Source organism: Indicator indicator, chromosome Z (genome assembly GCF_027791375.1).
Source record: "Indicator indicator isolate 239-I01 chromosome Z, UM_Iind_1.1, whole genome shotgun sequence".
Taxonomy (NCBI): Eukaryota; Metazoa; Chordata; class Aves; order Piciformes; family Indicatoridae; genus Indicator; species Indicator indicator.
This window is the reverse complement of record NC_072053.1, coordinates 30,169,014-30,192,104: the sequence shown is the minus strand read 5'-3', so window position 1 is coordinate 30,192,104 and position 23,091 is coordinate 30,169,014. Positions and strand designations below refer to the sequence as shown.

General features: G+C 39.7%; 1 protein-coding gene across 1 annotated transcript in view; it reads right to left on the bottom strand.

The window, feature by feature from the left end:
* IPO11 (importin 11) overlaps window positions 1-23,091 on the bottom strand; it is a 94,122-nt gene that overhangs the window by 40,660 nt on the left and 30,371 nt on the right. Inside the window, exons 13-21 of the mRNA XM_054397354.1 lie at window positions 22,012-22,059; window positions 21,189-21,294; window positions 18,770-18,896; window positions 17,374-17,407; window positions 17,153-17,193; window positions 15,710-15,826; window positions 14,162-14,275; window positions 11,504-11,619; window positions 10,007-10,083 (exon numbers count right to left, since the gene is read on the bottom strand). Of these exons, the coding sequence (XP_054253329.1) occupies window positions 10,007-10,083; window positions 11,504-11,619; window positions 14,162-14,275; window positions 15,710-15,826; window positions 17,153-17,193; window positions 17,374-17,407; window positions 18,770-18,896; window positions 21,189-21,294; window positions 22,012-22,059 (780 nt within the window). The remainder of the gene's footprint in view (window positions 1-10,006; window positions 10,084-11,503; window positions 11,620-14,161; window positions 14,276-15,709; window positions 15,827-17,152; window positions 17,194-17,373; window positions 17,408-18,769; window positions 18,897-21,188; window positions 21,295-22,011; window positions 22,060-23,091) is intronic.

Below are 23,091 nucleotides of genomic sequence, written 5' to 3'. Positions count from 1 at the left end.
TGCAGGCCTCAGTTTGCTTTCACCTGGAGAGGCATTCAATACACATTCAATCGTTTGCCCCAGGGGTGGATTCACAGTTCAACCATCTGCCATGCAGTGATCCATGATGCTCTGGAGAAAGGTGGAGCTCCAGAACACATTCAGTTCATCGATGACATCATCGTCTGGGGTGAAACTGCTGAAGAAGTCTTCGAGAAAGGTAACAAAATCATTGACATTCTCTTGCAAGCTGGTTTCGCTATCAAGCGAGACAAGGTGAAAGGACCTGCCAGGGAAATCCAGTTTCTGGGAGTGCGGTGGCAAGATGGTCGCCGTCACATCCCAATGGATGTGATAAACAGAGTCTCCACCATGGCAAATCCCACCAACAAGAAAGAAACTCTGCGTTTCTTCGGTATAGTGGGATTTTGGAGACTGCACATTCCTGGATACAGTCAGATTGTGAAACCTCTATATGATGTGACTCGAAAGAGAAACAGTTTCCAATGGGGTCCTGAGCATCAAGCAGCTTTTGACCAGATCAAGCGAGAGGTAGTCCAAGCGATGGGTCTGGGACCTGTCCGAACTGGTCCAGACATTAAGAACATTCTGTACACGGCCGTGAGTGACAATGGTCCAACCTGGTGCTTATGGCAAAGAGCTCCAGGTGAGACACGAGGACGTCCTCTTGGTTTCTGGGGTCGTGGCTACAGAGGCTCAGAGGCAAACTACACTCCAGCAGAGAAAGAGATTTTAGCTGCTTATGAAGGAGTGAAAGCTGCTTCTGAAGTCATCGGAACTGAGTCACAACTTCTTCTAGGTCCCAGATTGCCAGTTCTGAATTGGATGTTCAAAGGCAAAGGTTCTTCACCACATCGTGCAACAGATGCTACCTGGTCTAAGTGGATGGCTCTGATAACACAGAGAGCTCCAATGGGAAATCTCGAAAGGCCTGGTTTGGTGGAGGTGATCACAAACTGGCCAGAAGGCACAAGCTGTGCTCAACCTCCAGAGGAGAGAGTAACTCGTGCAGAGGAAGCTCCTCCTTACAGTGATCTGTCTGATGATGAAAAGAGATATGCTTTGTTCACAGACGGTTCCTGTCGTCTGGTTGGGAACAAGCGGAGATGGAAATCTGCAGTGTGGAGCCCAACGCGCAGAGTTGCAGAAGCGAGAGATGGAGAAGGAGAATCCAGTCAATTCGCAGAGGTAAAAGCTGTCCAGCTAGCTCTTAACATAGCTGAACGTGAGAGATGGCCAAAGCTTTATCTCTACACTGACTCGTGAATGGTAGCCAATGCCTTGTGGGGTTGGCTGAAAAACTGAAAAAAGAATGGATGGCAGAGGAAAGGAAAGCCAATCTGGGCTGCAGATCTGTGGCAAGACATTGCTGCTCGCATTGAGAGAATCCCAGTGAAAGTGAGACACATCGATGCTCACATTCCTAAGAGCAAAGCTACAGAGGAACAACAACACAACCATCAGGCGGATCTAGATGCAAGAGTTTCCCAGGTGGACACGAACTCTGATCCTGATCCTGATCTTGACTGGAAACACCGAGGTGAGCTGTTCTTAGCTCGGTGGGCCCATGACTCGTCAGGACATCAAGGCAGAGATGCAACCTACCGATGGGCTCGTGACAGATCCATTGACATTTCCATGGATGCTATCACACAAGTCATCCATGACTGTGACATTTGTGCTGCTATTAAGCAGGCAAAGCGGATCAAGCCCTTGTGGTACGGTGACCGATGGTCCAAGTACAAGTATGGTGAAGCCTGGCAGATTGACTACATCACTCTACCTCATTCTCCATCTGGGAAGCAGTATGTGCTGACTATGGTAGAGGCAAGCACTGGATGGCTGGAAACTTATCCAGTTCCTCATGCAACTGCACGTAATACCATTCTTGGCCTGAAGAGACAAATCCTGTGGAGACATGGAACTCCAGAGAGGATTGAGTCAGACAACGGAACTCATTTCAAGAACAATCTTGTAAAAAACTGGGCCAAAGAGCACGGCATCGAGTGGATATTCCACATTCCCTACTATGCACCAGCTGCAGGGAAGATCGAACGCTACAACGGTTTGCTGAAAAACACTCTCAAAGCCATGGGGGGTGGATCTTTGAAAAACTGGGAGAAACATTTAGCACAAGCAACCTGGTTAATGAATAGCAGAGGTTCAGTGAATCGAGCTGGACCTGCCCAATCAGATTTGTTGCGAAAGGAGGAAGGTGGTAGAGTTCCTGTTATCAGAGAAAAGAATCTGTTAGGCAAAACTGTTTGGGTATTTTCTCCTTCAGGAGAGGCCAAACCTGTCCGAGGGGTGGTTTCTGCTGAAGGTCCTGGTCACACCTATTGGGTGATGCAAGAAAATGATGAAATTCAGTGTATTCCACAAAGAAATCTAACTTTGGCTGAGAGAGGTTAAATTCAGAGTGTTGCGCAGATACAGCATCGCGCCCAAGAGGAGAGTCCATGAGATCTACGGTGCACGAACCCTGAGAGCCCTGAGTCACCTGAGAGTCCCTGTTCCTTTCCTCATTCCATGTGCGAGGAAACAAGCTGTCTGCTGTTTTTCCTGTGATTTGACTCTTTTGAATCATCTACATCTGAGATAGCTGGAATGGACTACGGTCTTTATTCACCTATTGTTGTAGATATTATTTTAGATTAGATAAATGATAGTAGCAGCCAATGGAATTGTTTAGAAGGGGTGGACTGTGATGGTTTGAAACTGTCTTTTTAATTTTTCCTTGCAAAGTTCAGAACAGAGAAAGTGAAAGAATGTAAATAAGTCACTATTGGGCGTAAGAAAGCAAAATAACGATTGTTCTAAATACTTCCATTGGATAGATAGAAATGTTTAAGAACTATTACCCAAAACAAAGTGGGCACACTCTGCACATTCTGCATTCTGCAGTGGGGGCAGTTGCTGGGCTGTCTGGTTGCTGTTTCTTCTTCTCTTCTGGCTGAAGATAACACACTGATCTTGGCAGCTAAGTTAACAACTTTCTGCTCTAACTAAACTCTGCTTCTCTGTCCAGGGGGGTCTGGGGGGGAAGCTCCTGGGAGAGGGAGGCCCCTTTGGGAGGGTCCCCTTGGGGGGAAGCAAAGGGAGATCGGTTGTGCTTTTCTGTTGATTGTATATATTTGTAAATGTTGTGAATTTTGTATATTTGTACATATTCATTGCATTTCATCTGCTTGTAAATACAGCTTTTCATTTGCTTCCAGACTGGGCTAGCCTGGTTATTGTCGGTGGGGGGGAATTTCAGCTCACACCAACACAATAGGGAATATTCTCTTGAGAATACATTTTTTCCAAGGGAAAGCATCACTGTGCTCCAGGATTCATTCATAAAACAAGCAAACTGTTACAAGTATAGAATACTCCTAAATGCCTCCACCTTTTGTTAGAAGAGTTTGCCAAGTATTCCAATCATACTCATCTCTACCCTGCAAAGAATCACATGAAGACTAGGGAGAACTGAGTGAGGATAAAACAGCAGTAGCAAATACAGAGTATTTCTGAGTTTAACTTAAGCAGATCAGCAGTTTGACAATTATGAAAATCACCACCGTTTGTATAGTGCAAATTTCCCGTAGTAGATGTTATCTACTACAACCACAGAACAAGGAAGGAAAGACAGGTGTGTAGATATGAATGTAGACAGATAACAAGGATTTGGCATCTATACAACCTAAAGAGATCTAATCTGCAGTTTAATACTAAAACCACTACAAAACACTCCTTTCCTGAGCAGTTTTGTCATTAGAGATCTAGACACACAGGAAAACAAGAGAAGATGTCGTCTTGCACCTAAGCCACCACAACAATACTTTCTACTGATCTTTAGTCAGAGTAAAACATTAGGTGCTGTAAACAACTTCTGTAGTTTTGTAAGCACATGAGTGTGGCACATCACCCAGCGTGTGGTACAGCAGTCTGCACAGCAGCTGATCCAAGAAGGGCATGCAGGAAGGGCACTAAAGCTCTGCCATCTCAAGAGGTGACTTAGTGGCCATCACTCTCCCAGAAGGAGCTTGGATATGGTCTCCATCTGGCAGAAAACCATGTTCTTTATGCTCACCAGAATGAGCTAGACAGAGCTTCCACAAAAACAAGTAACCATTCAGGCCACAGGATGCCAGAAGTGCTGAAGCCTTTCCCTGGTAACTGGTGGCAGTAGAAGAGGTGGATGATTGTCAGTTGACAAAAAACTCAACACGAGCCTGCAATGTGAGCTTGCAGCCCAGAAAGCAAATCACTTTTGGAGCTGCATCAAAAGAAGTGCAACCAGCAAGACAAGGGAAGTGACTCTGCCTCTATACTCTGCTCTCACAAGGCACCAGCTGGAGTACTGAGTCTAATTCTGGTGACCTCAGTGTAAGAGGGACACTGAGCTGTTGGAGCGGGTCCAGAGGAGGACCAAAAGATGATCAGAGGGCTGGAACACCTCTCCTATGGGAACAGGCTACAAGAGTTGGGGCAGTTCAGCCTGGAGAAGAGAAGGCTTTGAGAAGATCTTATAGAAGCCTTACAGCACCTGAAAGGGACCTACAAGAAAGCTGGGAAGGGACTTTTTACAAGGGCTTTTTACAAGTGATAGGATGACAGAGGACAGCTTTAAGCTTGAGGAGGGTAGATTTAGACTGGATATTACAAAGAAATTCTTTACAGTCAACGTGGTGAGACATTGGAACAGGCTGCCATGGGAGGTCGTGGCTGCCCCCTCCCTGGAGGTGTTTCAAGGCCAGGATGGATGAGGCCTTGAGCAACCTGGTCTAGTGGAAGGTGCTCCTGCCTATGACAGAGGATTGAAATTAGATGACCTTTAAGGTCCCTTCCAACCCAAACCATTTTACGCATCATTTTTTAATCCACTCAGCCTGGTGGCAGAGCTGCAAGAAGACACAGAAAAGTTAAGGAGCATCAGGGAGGCTGAGCAAGAGATAGAGTGGCAGAGCCAAGCTCTGCCCTCCCTGAAACAGAAATAGGAGCACCCATCAGAAAACACCCAAGATCAAGGGAAGGCAGCGACCTAAATGGAAGAAGTGAATGGGAGGCAAGTCCACACTTGGGGAAGCAGGTGAACCCCTTTCCTTCCCAGCCTCACCCTCACAGGTACCTCCATACAATATGTATGAGGCTCTGGTTGAGGAAGGTCAGTGAATGGAGGATGTGGATGACAGTCCATCTACACTAGAGGTGTCTCCCAGGTCAGAAAGGACTACTCCTTGTATCACAACCACATCCACAAGAAAGAAAAGAAAGGTTGTATTTGTAGGCAACTCCCTTCTGAAAACACAGGGTTGAATGTACCAGGCAGACCCCCCACACAAGGATGTCTGATGCCTCATTGGAGTCTTGGGTTAAGGACATCACTAACAAAGGTCGTTGCTTGGTACATCCCTCAGACAGTTACCTGTTATTGAGCTTCCATGTATGTGGAGAGAAAACTGCAACCCATAGTCAAAGAAACTTCAGGACTGTGAGGTTACTGAGGGAATCTAGAGAGGTTATTTTTCCTCCCTCCTTCCAGTTGCAGGCAGTAACACTGAAAGGAGCAGGGTGATCCAGTCTATTAACACACAGCCCCGTGGTTGGTGTCATTACCATGATTTTGTTGACAGTGGGATGGCCTTCGTGACACCAAGCTTGATCACATCAAATGGAAATTGCCTTTCTCAAAAGGGAAAGAGGGTCTTTGCTCAGGAGCTTGCACCGCTCATTGACAGGGCTTTAAACTAGATGTGAAGGGAGAGCAGGATAGTATCAGGCTTGCCTATAACAAGCTGTGGGATGACACACCAGGGTTATAGCGACAGGGTGCCAGTAAGGGCCTTCAACATGTTGCCCTGAGGTTTGCCTGAGGACACCGTGAACAGTAAAAGCCTTACAGAGATGAGCCAGGGGCTCCTGAGGTAGTAGAAGCCAACAGGGAAATATCCATGGAATATCTCAAGGGAATTAAGGGGTGTTCCTCTAAGAAGCTGGCATGGCCTACTGCCCAGCTGAAGTGCCTCTACATGAATGCACACAGCATAAACAAACAGGAGGAACTGTAGGCTACTGTGCTGTTGAAAGGCTACCAATAATGAAACTTGGTGAGATGAATCCCATGACTGGAGTGTGGCTATCAATGGCTACAGGCTGTTCAGAGGGGACATGAAAGGAAGGAGGGACAGAGGCATTGACCTCTATATATTAAAAACAGATAAAGCATGAGGAGCTGTCCCTGAAGAACAGCCATGAGTAGGTCAAAACCTTATAGGCAAGAACTAAATTTTAAGGCAACAAAAGAAACCTTGTGGTTGTTGATTACTACGAGCCACACAGTCAAAGTCAGCTTATTGATGTCTTCTTATTTTAGCTACAGGAGGCTCCTCTCATAGAATCATAGAATGGTTGGAGCTGGAAGGGACCTCCACAGGTCATCTGGTCCAACCTCCCTGCAGTGAGCAGTGACATCCTCCACTAGATCAGGTTGCTCAGAGCCCTGTTGAGCCTGACCTTGACTAGCTTCTGGGATGGGGCCTCAACTCTCCCTGGGCAACCTGTTTCAGTGTTCCACCATCCTCATGGTAAATAACTTGTTCCTGACATCCAATCTAAATCTACTTTTCTCTAATTTTAAACCATTGCCCCCTGTTCTATCACTACAAGGCCTTTGTAAACAGTCCCTCTGAAGCCTTCTTGTAGGCCACCTTCAGGTACTGCAAGGCTGCTATTAGCTCTCCCCAGAGTCTTGTCTTCTCCAGGCTGAACAACCCTAGCTCCCTCAGCCTGTCCTTCTAGGAGGTGCTCCAGCCCCTGATCATCTTCATGGCCCTCCTCTGGACCCACTACATCAGGTCCATGTCCTTCCTGTTTTGAGGGTTCCAGAGCTGCACACAGTACTCCAGATGAGGTCTTACCAAAGCAGAGTAAAGTGGCAGAATCACCTCTCAATCTGCTGGCCACAGCAGATCTGCTTACATAGGCTCTCGTCCTACTGGAGGACTTCAACCACCCCAACATCTGCTGGAAAGGTAACACAGCAAACTGTAGGGAATCCAGGAGAGTCCTGGAATACCCTGAGGAGAACTTCTTAAGCTCTACTAGAGGGGATGTGGTACTGCACCTGATACACGTGAGTTCATCACTGATGTGAAGATTGAAGGCAGTCTGTACTGCAGTACTTATGTGCTGGTAGAGCTCAGAGTCCTGAGAGATATGGATCAGGCAAAGACTAAAATCAGGACCCTCAATTTTAGGAAAGCAAAATTCCAGTTTTTCAAGGAGTTACTCAGTGAGATTCCCTGGGAAAAAATCCTCAGGGACAAGGGAGCAGAGGTGATAGGCCTTTAAGGACACTTTCCATAGAGTGCAAGAGTTCCTGATCCCCAAAGGTAGGAAATCAGGAAAGGAAGGGAAGAGACCAGCATGGCTAAGTTGAGACCTGCTGGTCAAAATAAAGGCCAAGAAGGAACTGCATATGCAGTGGAAGCAGGGACAGGTGTCCTGGGAAAAGTAGAGGGACACTGGCCAGTGCGTATAGAAGAAATGAGGAAGGCCAAGGTGAGCCTGGGGCTGAACTTAACAAGTGATGCAAAGAACATGTATGTCAATCAGAAAAGGTTAAAGAAAGTATACTCCCTTAGATAAGAAAGGCTGGAAAGCTAGTTACAACAGATGAGGAGAAGGCTGAGGCACTCCAAAACTATTTTGCCTCAGTCTTCAGTGGCAACCTCTCTCCTCACATCTCTCAAATTGAAGGACCACACGATGGGGATCAGAGGGACAATGTCCCTCCCACGAGATTTGTGTCCACCTGAAGAACCTAAACATACACAAGCCAATGGGACCGGATGGAACACACTGAAGCATCCTGAAAGAGTTGGCTGATGTAGTTGCCAAGCCACTCTCCACGATATTTGAAATGTCCTGGCAGTCAGGTGAAATTCTTTGAGACTGGAAAAAGGGAAACATTGCACCCGTTCTTAAAAAACACAGAAAGGAAGACACTAGAAACTACCAGTATGTCAGCTTCAACTCTGACCTGGGAAGATCATGGAATAGACCCTCCTACAAGCTATGCTAAGGCACATGAAGGATAGACAGGTGATTCAAGACAGCCAACATGGCTTCACCAAGGGCAAGTATTGCCTCATCAACCTTGTGGTCTTCTATAATGGGATGACTACATCAGTAGACAAGGGAAGAGCTATGGATGTCATCTATCTGGCTTTCTGAAAGGCCTCAGACAGTATCCCACAATATCCTTCTAAGTTGGAGAAATGTGGATTTGATGGGTGGACTGTTTGGTAGGTAATAAATTCATTGGATGGTCACATCCAGAGGGTAGTGGCCAACTGCTTGATGCCCAGATGGAAACTGGTAATAAGGGTGCCCTTGTGGGGTGTCTGTACAGTGGGATCAAGTGTACCCTCAGCAAGTTTGCAGGTGACACCAAGGTGAGTGGTGGAGTTGACACATGAGAGGGACAGGATGTCATTCAGAGGGAGAAGCTGGAGAAATGGGCTTAGGTGAAACAATGAGGTTGAAAAAAGCCAAGTGCAAGGCCCTACGTGTTGGTGGTGGCAATCCTTAGTATCAATTCAGATTAGAGGATGATGTGATTGAAAGCAGCCCTGTACAGGACTTGAGGGAATGGTGGATGTGAGTCAGCAAAGTGCCCTTGAAGCCCATGGGGCCAACTGTATCTTGGGCTGCATCAAGAAGAAGTGTGGCTAGCAGGTTGAGAGAGGTGACTGTTGCTATGCTTTGCTCTACTAAGACCTCATCTGGAGTATGGCATCCAGCTCTAGGGCCCTCAGCACAAGTACATGGACCTGCTGGAATGGATCCAGATGAGTGCCACAAAATTGAATTGAGGGCTGGAACAGCTCTTTTCTGAGGACAGGCTGAGAGAATTGGACTGTTCAGCCTGGAGAAGAGAATGCTGCAGTGGGACCTGCAGGACTTTCAGTAGTACAAATTGAGCTTTGTAGGAAAGATAGATACATTCTTTTTAGCAAGGCCTGTTGCAACAGGAAAAGGGCTAATGGTTTTAAACTAAAAGAAGGTAGATTCAGACTAGATACAAGGAAGAATTTTTTTACACTGAGGGTAGTGAAACACTGGAACAGGTTACCAAGATTAGTAGAAGCCCCATCCTTAGAAATATTCACGACCAAGTTGGATAGGGCTCTGAGCAACCTATCTATTTGAAGATGTCCCTGCTCACTGTGGAGGGGAGTTGGACTAGATGACCTTTAAAATGTTCCAACCTAAAGCACTCCATGATTCCTGTAAAAAAAATTAATTTGCTGTATTAGCTCCACAACATACAAAAGCACAGCTAAAGATTTCATTACACATAGACATATTTATGTAATAGAAATAAACCACAAAATGTTTATACTCCCTTTACTTACAAAGCAAAAAGCTTGCCAAATATCATTATTTCCTAAGCACTGAATCTTACTTCTCATCAGTAAGTTCCTATTTGGCAACAATTCAGGCAAAACTATTGCTTTCCGTTTCAGTCATGCTCGACCAATACACTTATAGACATACTTAGGTAGCCTGAAAACATCCCATGTAGTTATTAACTGAGTATCAGAAAAGCTAATAGTGGAAACTTCAACTCTTCAGACTAGAAATCATCATTCTAGTAATAAGCAGAACAGACATGTATTCCACCAAATAAAAAAATCATTAAAATTCAGCACATTTGGTGTTAAATTTCAGGAACTTCTTAAAAAAAAAAAAAAATCTCTAAAATGATGAGCTGACATTTGTCTTAACTTCTGTGTACAATCAGCTTCATAAAAAGAAAAGAATACAAACCTGAACTAGGGCAAATACATAATAAATAAAGGTAGGAAAGTCAAACAAGAAAAGTTTGTTCTTTGATTTTCAATAGTTAAAATTTTGGAAGTCCTCTTAGGTCTTATAGCCACAGTAGCATTTCTTCATGCAAGAAAAACAAAAGCAGAACAAGAAAACCCAGAAATTTCATTAAGAAAAGGCTTACCAAGAAGGGCAGACATGTTCTGAAATATTCTCAGGAGCTCTGGTGTAAGACATGGACTATTCTCCAACGTCACTAACCTAGTAACAGATTAAGCAAAATATTTCTATGAAAAGCTTTGAGCAATCATTCTGACAGATGTAAAACACTGTCATTTCCAGTAACCATATATAACATCCTTAAATAGCATGTAACAATTACTTGCAATGACTTTAAAGTGCTGCAATAGTCCTTAAAACACACCGATTAGTATAAGCACAGGTCTTGCTAAGGTAGAAGAAGGAAAAACATGTTACTGTCTTTTTGAAGACAACATAACCTCCAAAATGTAGCAAGGAGAATGTTCAAGGACTCAATTTGTGAACTCAGAGAAAGTGGATAGAGGGGATTATTCATGGTGAAAGGACAATACATGTAGTGCTTTACATTTCGAAGGAGCAGCTGTAATGACAACCAGCTTAAAAATTTACTTTTTATTTTCTTGAGGTCTGCAATGATGCATTGATTACCATATATAAAAGCATAACTATGCTCACCATTGTTTGCAACAATTAAAAATCCCCAAGGTTTGAAAACAGTAGCTATAAATTAAATTGATATTTAAAACCACAGAAAAATATTGCAGTTTGTTATGATAGCTTAGGTGTGAGATTACTGCATTTAAATAACATTTCTGGTCATGCAGAGTATCTCAGCTGTTCTCCTGCTTTTGGTTCAATAAGCCATTACAGTCCCACTGTCTCTACCATCTTCATCCAGATTCCTCTGGTGTTCTAGGACATCTTAAGACATCATTCTTCTGCACAAGTAGAATAAGAAACTCAAGACCAATATTACTAAGAAGATACATAATTTCTGAACTGATTCATTAAAAAGCTCCCTGTCAAATTTTGTGAAGATATTGCACTTCAAGTTGCCAATGGCATTATAAACCTTAGTTTGCTGCATGCAGAACAGATCATTCATAGGTTAAATGTCCAGGTAACAGTTTCCTCCTCCTAAACTTTCAGCTGCACTAGGAAACGAAATTCACCTCACAGCAAATTGATCACAGTGCCACCTCTTTTTCTATGTTCAGTTGCCAAGTATCTTGAGATCTGGAAAGTTAACTTCTACATTTTATCCTTGTAAACTCAAGATCTCTATCAACCAGCTCTAAGAATCACTCAGTCATTGTTCTCCCAAAGTCAAGCACATCAGATTGTTAGCTGAGGATACAAATTACAGTGAGTCTAGACTTTTCCTTGCTGTTCATCATCACAGCAGATTGGTACCTCACTATCAGTTGCCTGAAAACAGATTATCTACTCAGTTACTTTTAACTGTATTTCTTTCATTAACTTCCCAACTTGAACGCTTCTGAGAAAAGGTGTCATACAGATGATGTCAGTACAACAAGAACATAAAAAAATTTTAATAAAGCTGAAATTTAATTTTTTTTCTCCTGAGGGTACAAAACTAAAATTTTAAAAATTTGAAACTGTTAAAGAACATTCTTACCACAACTCTAAACCGTCTTCCAGAAGATACACATGTGGAGGCTGAGAAACGTCTGTACTTAGCTGAATAACTGGAAGTAGAAAAGGATAGAGATTTTTGCTGTCTGCTCCCAGTCCCTATAAAAGTGAACAAAAAAAAATATAAAATACTTCACAAATTCCAAATAATTTCAAGAATAGCACTGAAAAACATCTGTGATGTTGTTTTATTTGCATGCCGTAAACAACATTCAAAAAATTGAAGGTTGAAGTTGCATTCATTTCATACAACAATATAGTTCGGTACTCCTGAGCTTCCTCTCAAAGTGTCTTCCAAAAATTATTAAACCTTTTTATAAACAAGCAGCTTATCAATGGTCCGTAGGAAAAAATGATAAACAATACAAATTCCTAGAAACATTCACTGGTCATTCTCTTTCTGTGAAAAGTCACACCTCAAACAAACACTAAATGACTAAATGCTGAATAAAATGTTTTGCAGATCAAGAAAACAATTACTAGTTGGATCTTAATGCATACTAAATCTTCTGATATATTTCAAGTATCAGGAGAAAGGTTTTCATTGCTACATAAAGACACTCAGACTGGTGACAGTGATTTGGTTTTTAAATGCTCCATAAGCCACACGAAAATATATTTTTGCCCTGTTTGAACTAACTCCTCTTTTAAAAGAACCCTATCTTTTCCTTTGATTGTTATGTACAGTAATTCCCTTTCCACTTTCTTTCCACTGTTAACTTCTACAGTACTATCCTGTTAAGCATGCATTCACACAAGTTCAAGATAGCCTGCATATTCATTCTGTTCCTGTATGGGCACAGCCCTACATCCTAGGAGAGAATCTCTTGACCTTTTATTGTCCCTGTACATCTTTGGATGTAGTTGGAGAAGGTGGAATGGCATAATAGTTCAAATCAAGTAAGTGCTTAATAGCACAGATTCTGCAAGCAATACGGCAACATAGCCATGCATTGGTTTATTAGTTAATCTTTTCTCAGGAACACAGTACATTTTATTTGTATTTTTACTGCCAAAGCATGGTTACTTCTGGATACTTCAAGTTCAAGGATTATTTAGCTACACCACGATGTCTTCCTTCACTGACCAGAAATTCTGTCAGTTTTACTTATTTCTGGATAAAGCAAGCAGCTACTAATTTCTGTAGGCTTTCAAAATTCCCTGCCAAGGTACTACAGGAAGCCTCTAAAATTATTAGGAAATTTATGTATAAAAAAAACAGGGAAGAGACATCAAGTTACCAGCAAGAATCAAAACCACCCAAGCAGCTTGAGTGCCATCTCACAGCAGATACAGGACAATCAGGTCACCAGGCCAGTCATCACATGTTCATGAAGGGCAGGTCCTGCTTAACTAACCTGATCATAGGTCACAAGATGACCTACTTAATGGATGAGGGCAAGACTGTAGATGTTGTTTACTTGGACTTTTAATAAAGCATATGACGGTCTCCCACAGCATTCTCTTAGAGAAACTGGCTGTTCAAGGCTTGGATAGGTGCACACTTAAACTGGATAAATAAAAGGGCTGATTTGCTGGGCCCAAAGAGTGGTGGTCAAAATTGACAGCCAGTCACAAGTGCTCCCCACCTACAGGGTGTTGACAGAGAACAAACTGAAAATGGGCCGGTAGTGTGCCCAGAGGAGCAGGTGAGAGAACTGGGATTATTTTGTCTGGAGACGAGAAGGCTGAGGGGAGACTTTATTCTCTCTACAACTACCTGAAAGGAGGTTGTATTGAGGTAGGTGCCGTTCTCTTCCCCCAGATAAGAAGCAACAGGACAAGAGGAAATGGACTCAAATTGCACCAGGGAAAGTTTAGACTGGAAATCAGGAAAAAGCTACTTTTCTGAAAGGGTTGTCAAGTGTTGAAATAGGCTGCCCAGGGAAGTGATAGAGTCACCATCCCTGAAGGTATTCAAAAGACATGTAGATGTGGTCCATGGTTTAGTGGTAGACTTATCAGTATTAGGTTAAGGGTCGGACTCAGTAATCTTAGAAGTCTTTTCCAACCTAAATGATTCTAAAATGTCAAAATTCTGACTACGAATTACTAGCAACCTCCATTTAGACACAACATTGGTCAACATAGTTGACCAATATTTATTTTCATTTGTACACGAAAATGTGGGACATGATCTACCTGTATTTCTTTACTTTTCAGAATAATGAGACACTAAGTGAACTAAACAAATTTAGCTAAATAAACAATGGGAAAACGAAACCAAATACTGCTAAATGCAAGATATATTCTGGGAAGGAAAAGTTCCTTACCACACAAAGTCATTAAAAAAAAAAAAAAACAAACCACAAAAACTGAAGAAAATCTATGATCTGAGAATCACTTCTGTTCTGACTATTACTATCACTGTGGTTATAAGCTGCAGTCATGAACTGCAGTTCCTGGCTCAGAGATGCTTTAATAATTCTGATAATTCTAATAAAACAGATACTAAAAATAGGAGCTACTAACATAACCTCTACTACACGACAATAGTGTCTTTGTTTTAAGACTGATAAGCATTTTGAAATAGCCTAGAACACCCATATATACCTTCAATTTGCCAATATATACACACATGCACACACATATGGAATATGTAGGCATATCTAAAAAGAACTGAAGGAGTCACTGACAATACCTGGACAAGATGGATTAGGGTGGTTAGAATGGCACATCGTAACATATTGTGCTCCTCACTCTGTTTCCAAAGGAGTGGTAAATACTGAACCAAACATCCTACATATGGTTGTATCTGAAATTCAGAACACAAATTTATTTATTAATGTGTGAAATAAAGCCACTCATTTATTCCAAGCATAAGAGCTGCCTTTGTCACAGTAAAAATACTGAGTTTGCTTTAATTTATTTGACTTTCATATTCCTAAAATACCATCTTCACAGTCTGACCGAAGTAACTTCTGTTTGAACAGTAGCTTGAAAAGATTATTTATGGTAATATTTTTGCATGGCAATCAGGCTTAAGTAGTAAACAGAACACAAAAAAATATATTTGATTTGATAGCCAGAGGTATTTTCCTATGTTCCTCACTTAAATAGGACTCCTAAATAATGGCATTAAGAGGACCATAAACAGGGTCAGTTAACAAAAAAAACCAAAAAACACAAAACCAACCAAAACAAAATTAAAAAAAACCAAACACCACCACACCGAAAAACCTTTGAAGTTATCTATACTTCATCGTCTGAACAAGGATTGGACTATGTAACCTCCAGAGGTTTGTCCCAACATAAATTTGTTCTGTGGTGCTCTACAATACTAAAAAATTAATCCACTTGTCTTCTGAAGTATTTAATTAGGAATTAACCTAACTAGATACAAAGGTTCTTTCTTATTATGTTTTGTTGGGGGCTTTTCATTTCTTTTTTTTTTTTTAATGCTGCTTCTCTAGTTGATCCAAAATGCATGGACACCTGCTTCCATGTTGACTTTTCTTACTAGGGACAAAATTTTTATTTGGCTCTCAGACAGGATTATTTGTAGCAAGAGCAGATAACATCAAAACCATCAATTATCTCTGTTCCTAATACTGTAATATCACCAAAGAAACAAGACAAAAGCAGTCAATCATTCTTTTGTTTCAATTATGCAAAATTCCTTCAATTTCTTCCTGAATTAGCAAAAGAATACAATCTAAGAAGAAAGTACTGAAAATTAAAAATGTGAATTCGAAGCCTCTTATACAGTTTGTGTGCTATATAGGCAATTATGATGGATATCAGTACCAATGAGATTACCAATTTAATTGCACTGTTCCTAGGAGTATGAAGCATTTTGTCCTCAAAAATGTCTCTTTTAATATGCAAGATTTAATAAAATATTAGTTCAGATTAAACAGAGTAACTTACAATTTAGAAAAGAAAATTGCAAGAAACGCTATACATGAAAGTCTTTCTGTACTCCAAAGTATGAGTCAGTGCAGAAAACATAGTAAATACGTATTATTAGTAAGCAGCACCAACTATGCAATCATATTTTACACAAAAGGTAAGTAAAAACTGAAAAGTGAAGAGAACCAAGTAATGCAAATAATGCAGGCATCTACTGTAACAATTACCAGTATATTAACAAATGACATTTTTCTGCTACTTTTTGTTCAAACCAACAACAGCAAGACCTCCTCTGTGTTAAGTACAAAGTTAACAATCAAATCCATTAAAAAAATACCTGCATGTTGACTCTTTCAATAACACAAGATAGAACATGAAGAACGTGCATTTTGGTGTCGCATTGCGTTACTTCCTGAAGTAGCTGGAAGAGCAGTGTAAACATGGATTCCAGATACTAAAAGAAAAATAAATAGCTACAGGTTAGACATCAAAAGACAACTGCTGACAAGAATTGGTGATTTTCCTGTAAGTTCCAATTCTAGGAGACCTATGAATTTTGAAAGATACTTAAGAAAATACTTAACTTTGAAACATTACTTTTTCATTTGGAAAAATGAACACTAGCTAATCACTGCCTAAATAAGAAAAAAATAAATCCAAATAGGCTCTTGCATAATAGTCCAAACACAAACATACACAATTTTTATGTTCTGGTAAGCGTAAACATGACTTCACAGATAAAATGCTATAAAGCTGAAGGCTCTCTCCAGAAACAGCATTTTGTTAGAGTCAAAGCAAAGGTATGGTCTTCAAGCTTTTGGTTTGGTAGATAAAATTTATATTTTGAACTGAAAAAGGTATCTTCAGCAATTCCAGTACATACAGTGCAGATGCATTCTGCATTTTTGTTTGTTCAAGAGATTTGAAAGTAACATGAAAGTCGTATTAAGTAGAGAAGAAAAACCACCTGCTGAATTTGAGTGATCAAATAAATCTAGTTACGGTTAATATTTCATTGTTTACATAATGCCAATAGTAATGACCTCTACAAAGAAAACAAATATAGCAGACCAAGAAAGTCTTTATTTTTAAAGCAGTGTTTTGTATATTTAATATTTGTGTGAAACAGGCATACTGGAAAATCACACTGGTGTGGAGACATGTTTGATAAAGACAGCATTTATAGTGTCTTAGTCTGAAGAAACTTAGCATCTGTCACCACACAGTATTATAGAATGGCTCGGGCTGGAAGGGACCTTGAAGATCACCTAGTTCCAATATCCCTGCCACAGGCAGGGACACCTTCTTCTACTAAGCCAGGTTGCTCAAGGCCTTGTCACAGCTGGCTCTGAACATCAGCAGAGAGGGGGCATCCAAACTTTTCCATGCAGATGTGTCCTAGCACTGCTCAGACCCTGTGCACACACAAATCTTTGTGCAGGGGATAAGGCTTTGTTCCCAGCACCACTGCCTGTCATGGCTGAACATCTCAGTGTGAAAATTAAGCTCCAGATGAGTGACAAGCTGAGCAGTGAAGAGCAGGGATGACCCAACGGCTAAGCCTACCAAAGTTACAGAGTATGTAACTTGACCTCAGCTGCACCACTCCCCACAAACACATGTCTCAACTGCTTTAAGTCCAGACACTGAGTAGACATCACTAAAGACAATGCTAGAAAGTTTTTTTCCTTGCCTTAAAATGAAATTTGGAAAATTCATTTTCCCTTCTTTCCTCTATGGATCTATCTGTTCATCAGAATAAACACATACACTTTCTTACCGGTAAGAACTGGTCAGTTCTGAACTCAAAGTCATCTACAGGTAAACAATAATTAAGGAAAAATAATACAGATTACAGAAGACTACAAGACTCACATAAGCAAATATTCCATGGATACATGAAATTACAATGTGAAGACCTGGCATCAAGTTTAGAATTCTTAATTCTCCAATCACTCTGAATTAAGAGCTAATCAAATATATTTGCCAATGAAAGGATATTTAGCTTCAGTGTTGTAGCTGTCTCAATACGGACCTGAAAGGCAAAGTCATTGTAGTAAATGAACTAACCAAAAGTGTCTTTTCAAGTTTTACTAAGAATAAGGACAAACAAAGAAAACAGCGCGCTGGGCTGAGAAAAAGGGACAGAAAATACAGCAAAGCAATAGCTTTTCTCTCCTTCTTATATAGCTATCTCATTTACATAAACAGACTTATGTTAAATAGAAGGCAGGACATGATAATGAGCCCCCAGAATGTTCGGAAGTGCTCAGGAGAGGGAAAAAAAAAAAAAAGGATCAGAGAGTAAAAGCATCTTTCTCACAGAACGCCGCAGAACTCCAACATACTTATCTGACACACACATTCTAAGGCAGAGCCAAGCAAGGCCACCTTTATCCATGATTTGTCTAATAAAAGGTCAAATTGAGCCCCTTGAAAACGATCTTCCAAACGAAATTCACTAAACTTAACTCTTTACTTGACACAAATCACATATTCCTCCATGAAAACTGTAAAAATATTCACAACAGTTATGAAGCATCATGCATATGGCCATTAAACATATTGATTATCAACGTAATATATGACAGTATCAAATTAGTTGCTATTGTGGTGATCAAATTATTCTGTGTGTTTTATCATCCTGTAAGAAATGCAGTTAGTTCACCTCAAACATTTTCATTTGCTTTCATTTTAGGATACTTTATTATACAACCTGGAGAAACTACTCAGGTAAAACCTCTGTGAAGGTCAAGAAAGAACTAAACAAGAAGATACCTAGCCTGCGATAAACAGCTTCCATAGTAGAGGAGTTTAATTTGGAATTATGTCATGGCTTGCTCTCACCCAGAAAGCACAGAAACAAATAAACTTAAGTCAGAATGGTCTTCCCTGGTAGATGATCAGATAGCATGAAGTGAAAACAGTTACAACATCAATGCAGAATTATGTCCTGGTTTGCTAAAGCTGTCTGGAAACACAGAAAACGCTGTTATGACTGCCAGTTACTAACACGCAATTCACAAACTAATTAGGCTTATTTGTTGGCTGCTATGCCTGCTTGTTTAAAAATAAAAGCACAAAGAAAATGGTAAAACCAGCTTCTCAACTCAACCTCATTTGCTGGTAAAACTGAAACAGTAGCTTAAAACCAGAGAACTGTACTCAACAGTCAATGCCATTTATCATATTCACAGAATAACCCTATTTTATTTAAACAAAGTACTCATTTCCTTAGAAGTTATTTATCTCAGGACACTTCACAACTTTCTTTTTACAAAAAAATACAGACTGATGTTATGCAATTATCAAGGAAGTTCACAAAAGCTATGGTACTGGTTTCACCTGTGTTTACAGAACAAATAACTAATCCAAAACATTAGTTATTTATACCTACCACTAAGTCCTGATCTTGAAGCAAGTTACAAATTGTCTCATATAATACAGGTCTCAAGTCTGATTTGAATTTCACAGAAATCCACTGTCCGATCAGCCAAATCACTCGTCGGCGTATTGGTTTATATCTACATAAATCATGGGAAAAAGAATAATTGTACTCATTAACTCATTATACTTGCTGCTTTAGAATACTTTGATGGAAAAAAAAAAATTTGAGAATCACATTATTCCCTAAAACTGACTTTACTGGAGAAATCTTTTTCATCAAAATTCTTCACCAGAAGGCTCAGGAAACACCAGCTTAGTCTGGAAAATGTAACTTTCAACCTAAATTACTCAGGCTTGAAGGTCTCACTAGAAATCGTTTTTTCTTCAAAGAGTGCACTTATTAGTGCACACTTTTATTAAAGAGACTAAACCTTATGTCTATTACTGCCATAAAAGAATCTACCGCATTCACCACAGCTTCCAGCAGTTTTCCTGACATTCCTTTTACATTCAGAATTGTAGGTAAGATACAGTTTAAAAATGCAAACTTAAGCACTGTGTTATAGCAACTTTCAGGATATTTCATGTTATCAGTCTAAAATCTTGCACAACTGCTGCAGCAAGGGCACAAGTCAAATAGCTTTAGAGTCAATGGGAAGAGAACCAGAACAATGAGACAAGTTTTCTAACATAATGATTGAGAAAAGCATTCCATAGAGCTGTTTGTTTCTCTCCACTGATTATAAAAGCCGATCAGGAAGTGTATCTCAGTCTGAAATGTTTAATTCACACACATAAAATTAGAGAAGATAAGTCCTATTCACAGAATTTTAACTAATAGATTGTTTAGCTTTGTTGGCCTAAGTGTATTTTTCATCTGATGCCTTGTAAGCCATCAAGTTAGAGATTTAAATGGAAACTGAGGCTTCTTTACATTTAATAAATTTATTAAGCGTTCCCATAATTATGAGATAGTTAAAGTGCACCTTCTGTGAACATGAAAGTTGTGGAAGTAGCATGTATACAGCAGCCCATTAGACTGAAACACAAAGTTCATGAGGGATAACATTTCAGTGGTGCCTCAGATTGAGTCATAGTGAAGCTTGAACAACTCATGCAGAAGCATGAGTTATACAAGTCATTGCCTTACTAACATATTCTTCTATTAAGTCAAGAAGCTATGAACTTTTGCTAGTCTTAGAATCCTTGTGTCTTATACACAACCTAGTAAAAATCATAATACTAAAACAACTACATGATTTTTTCTTGAGATCAGTGTTCAATATTTTTCAAACCACCATCACATATAGAAAAGTTCTAAATGGTATGACATAATTATGTAACTATCTGCTGACAACAAGGATTTTCAGCTTTGGTCACAGCTGTTCTACACTTCTACTTGAATATTTATATTCTTTCTCTCCCTAGGAGGGAAGAGATAGCATGCTTTAGAAGTTTTGAGGGGGGGAGCTGTGTGGGTGTTGTTCTAAGCTTTCTGTGTGGTCTCTAATTACGCTGGCATTAGAAGTTCAAGCAAATACAAATTTCTGGACGACTTCTACTGCAAGCTTCTGTCCCCAGAGGAATTTCATCCATGTATACTAGAAATGTTAACCAAATAGTTAGATCAGGTGTATATCTACCACAAAAGACAGAGAGGAACACTCACAGCCTTTTAGTCAGTTGTAGAATTGGGCAGATCAGTCCATACTGAGACAGAAAAAACAATGTTTCAAAATACCTTATGATACCAAAAAAAAAACAAACCCAAAAAACCCAAAACACTAACACCCAAACCAAAACAAAGAAACAAACAATTTTAAAAAGGTACTCATGTGAAGACCATCCAAGACCTTGGTCAGCATATGGGCTTCACAATACTTTATGCAGAACCAGATGCAGTCATTTAAAACTTAACAACATGAACCAAATCCTTGCTGCTTCACTTTATTGCTGGCAAAATTAACTACATAGTACAGCGGGCTTGTATTTAAATTATGAGAAAAGAAATCACTATTTTGGCTAAGCAATGGTTTTACACAGACTATTTTCAAAGATTTGAGTTGAAATTTGCTGCCTAAAGGGCTCTTGGGTCTCAGGAGGCTTAAATATCTGTCTTCAAATGAGCAAAGGTGGCTGTCCCAAGGAAGTTTAGTTAACTCAAATATATGCACGAGGACAGACTTAAAATATTTTTACCCTGGCAGTATCCACCACAGAGTAATTTAAACATGAAGAGAAACTATCAGGAACACTGTTCTGCAACTATCAGTTTTCTGTATGTATTTCACACTTTCCAGCTCATTTAGGGGACACCTTTAAATATTGAGTATTTTTCCGGTCTGCAGTTAATAGACATTTTGTCACACTAGACTTGTATCAACAGTTCGTATTTAAATGATGAAGGTATAACAAATCAAAGTGTTTACCTATTATGAGAAACGTGCAGTTCTGCTAATAGTTGATTTTTAAACCACTGATCAAAATCCACACTGTCAAATAATTCATAAGCAGCCAGTCCAACCGCATTATACACTGGGGAAAAACAACAGTTATGCTTATTGTTTGCTAAAATGTTTAATTTTTGATACTAAATAATCACACTAATTTTAAGTTTCAAAATACATTTTTAACTTCAATGTAATAAAGAAAACAAAGATGAAGGATGGCTTTCTGAAGAAAGATAATAGACCACAGTAAAAGAAGATCTTTAGGAAATATTAGTAAAAGAAAAAAAGAAAGAAAGAAAAATTAGAAGAAAGGAAAGGGAAATACAGGAGAAAATTCAGAGTCTTGAAGTGGTTAAAAGCCATACAAATTTGTTCTAACATCAAATGTGGTTCCTTCAGAGGTCTTAGACAATTTTTTTCTTTTGCCGTAAAATCTGTTTGGAAAATGGACAGAGTATCTCCATGGAAGCACTGCTGGCCGTTTATTTGCACAGAAGAAAGGACAGGAGAGTTAGGGAGACATTGTCTAAAAGTCTGGGTTTTTGTTGGGTTGAGGGAGAGGTTGGGGGTTTCTGTTGTTTTTTGCCCCCCCCCCCGTCCTCCCCTCAAGAAAGCTACAAGAAGCACCGTTTTTTTACATAAACATTTTGAAAAATGAAGACTGACATCAAGTGAAAGTAGAAACAAGATTTAAATTCTACTTTCCAAATGTCTCAAAAAACAATCTCACAAATTCTTCGTATTTTTAAGCCAAGCACAGACAAAAGTGGGTTTCTTATTTCAAAGGTAAACTTTCATTTACCAGCATCTTTTATTAGTACAGCACTGGCATCTTCTATGTTTGTGGTTCCTACAAGAAAGTTTAAAGAAAAAGAGGTAACTAAAACAAAGAACACAAGCAGCATTGCCTTTAAATATACTGTAAATTAAGACTGCTTCATTATTTTTGTTTTAATCACAAGTTCAGTTACTTCAGTTTCAGTATTTTCTTTAGGGAGCATACTAATATCAAATCTCTCATTTCATATCCCATTTTTGACTGACTTCTTCACAGCTGGACATTTTAAAACAGCAACATCCACCTAAGTCAGAACCATATATTTTTAATTAACAGACTCAAAACCTGCAAATTGATAAAGACTGTCAGCCTTGTGGTACTATTTCCAACCAAGTCCTAAACTCAGTTCCTTTATACCTTATATACGTGTGCATGGAAAATAAAAGAACTGTCAACCCTGTTTTAAGAAACCTTTTACTGTTCCCAGTAGCACAGCACAGGCAGACATCCTGGAACTTATGTACCCAAACTATTTTATGAAGAGATTCTGTGAAGTCAGAAACCACAGCCAGAAAAAGGGTATTTATTTCTATTTAATAGAATGTACTGACCCATTCTGGTAAGTTCAAATATAAAATATTATTACTCAGGTAAGATACAACCTAGGGAAACAACCAAAGTTAAAATTACAGGGAAAAAGCAGCAGCTACCATTCATTATCTTTCATGGACACTATTAAATCTAGTCTGGGGGGAGCAGAATCATAGAATAGAAAGAATATATGAATCATTCCTCAGTCTATGAAGACCTCAACCTTCATACATAAAAAAAAAAATTAAAGCAGATTTTCAGATTTGGACAGTCCTCTAGACTCTCTGATATGACAGCGTAACTTGAATTTTTTCTCTTCTAGGTTTGTTTTCTTTTTCCCTAGGGTTTTTGCAGAGACATGGCAGATTTACCACAAACTGTTTTGCAATATTTGAATATGAAGTTCCCAGAAAAAAAAAAAAAAAAACAAAACAACTTTATTAAGCTTTTTAATCATTCTCAAGAAAGCCTGCAACCTCGTGAAAGTAGAAATGCCCCAAATACTTATCAGTC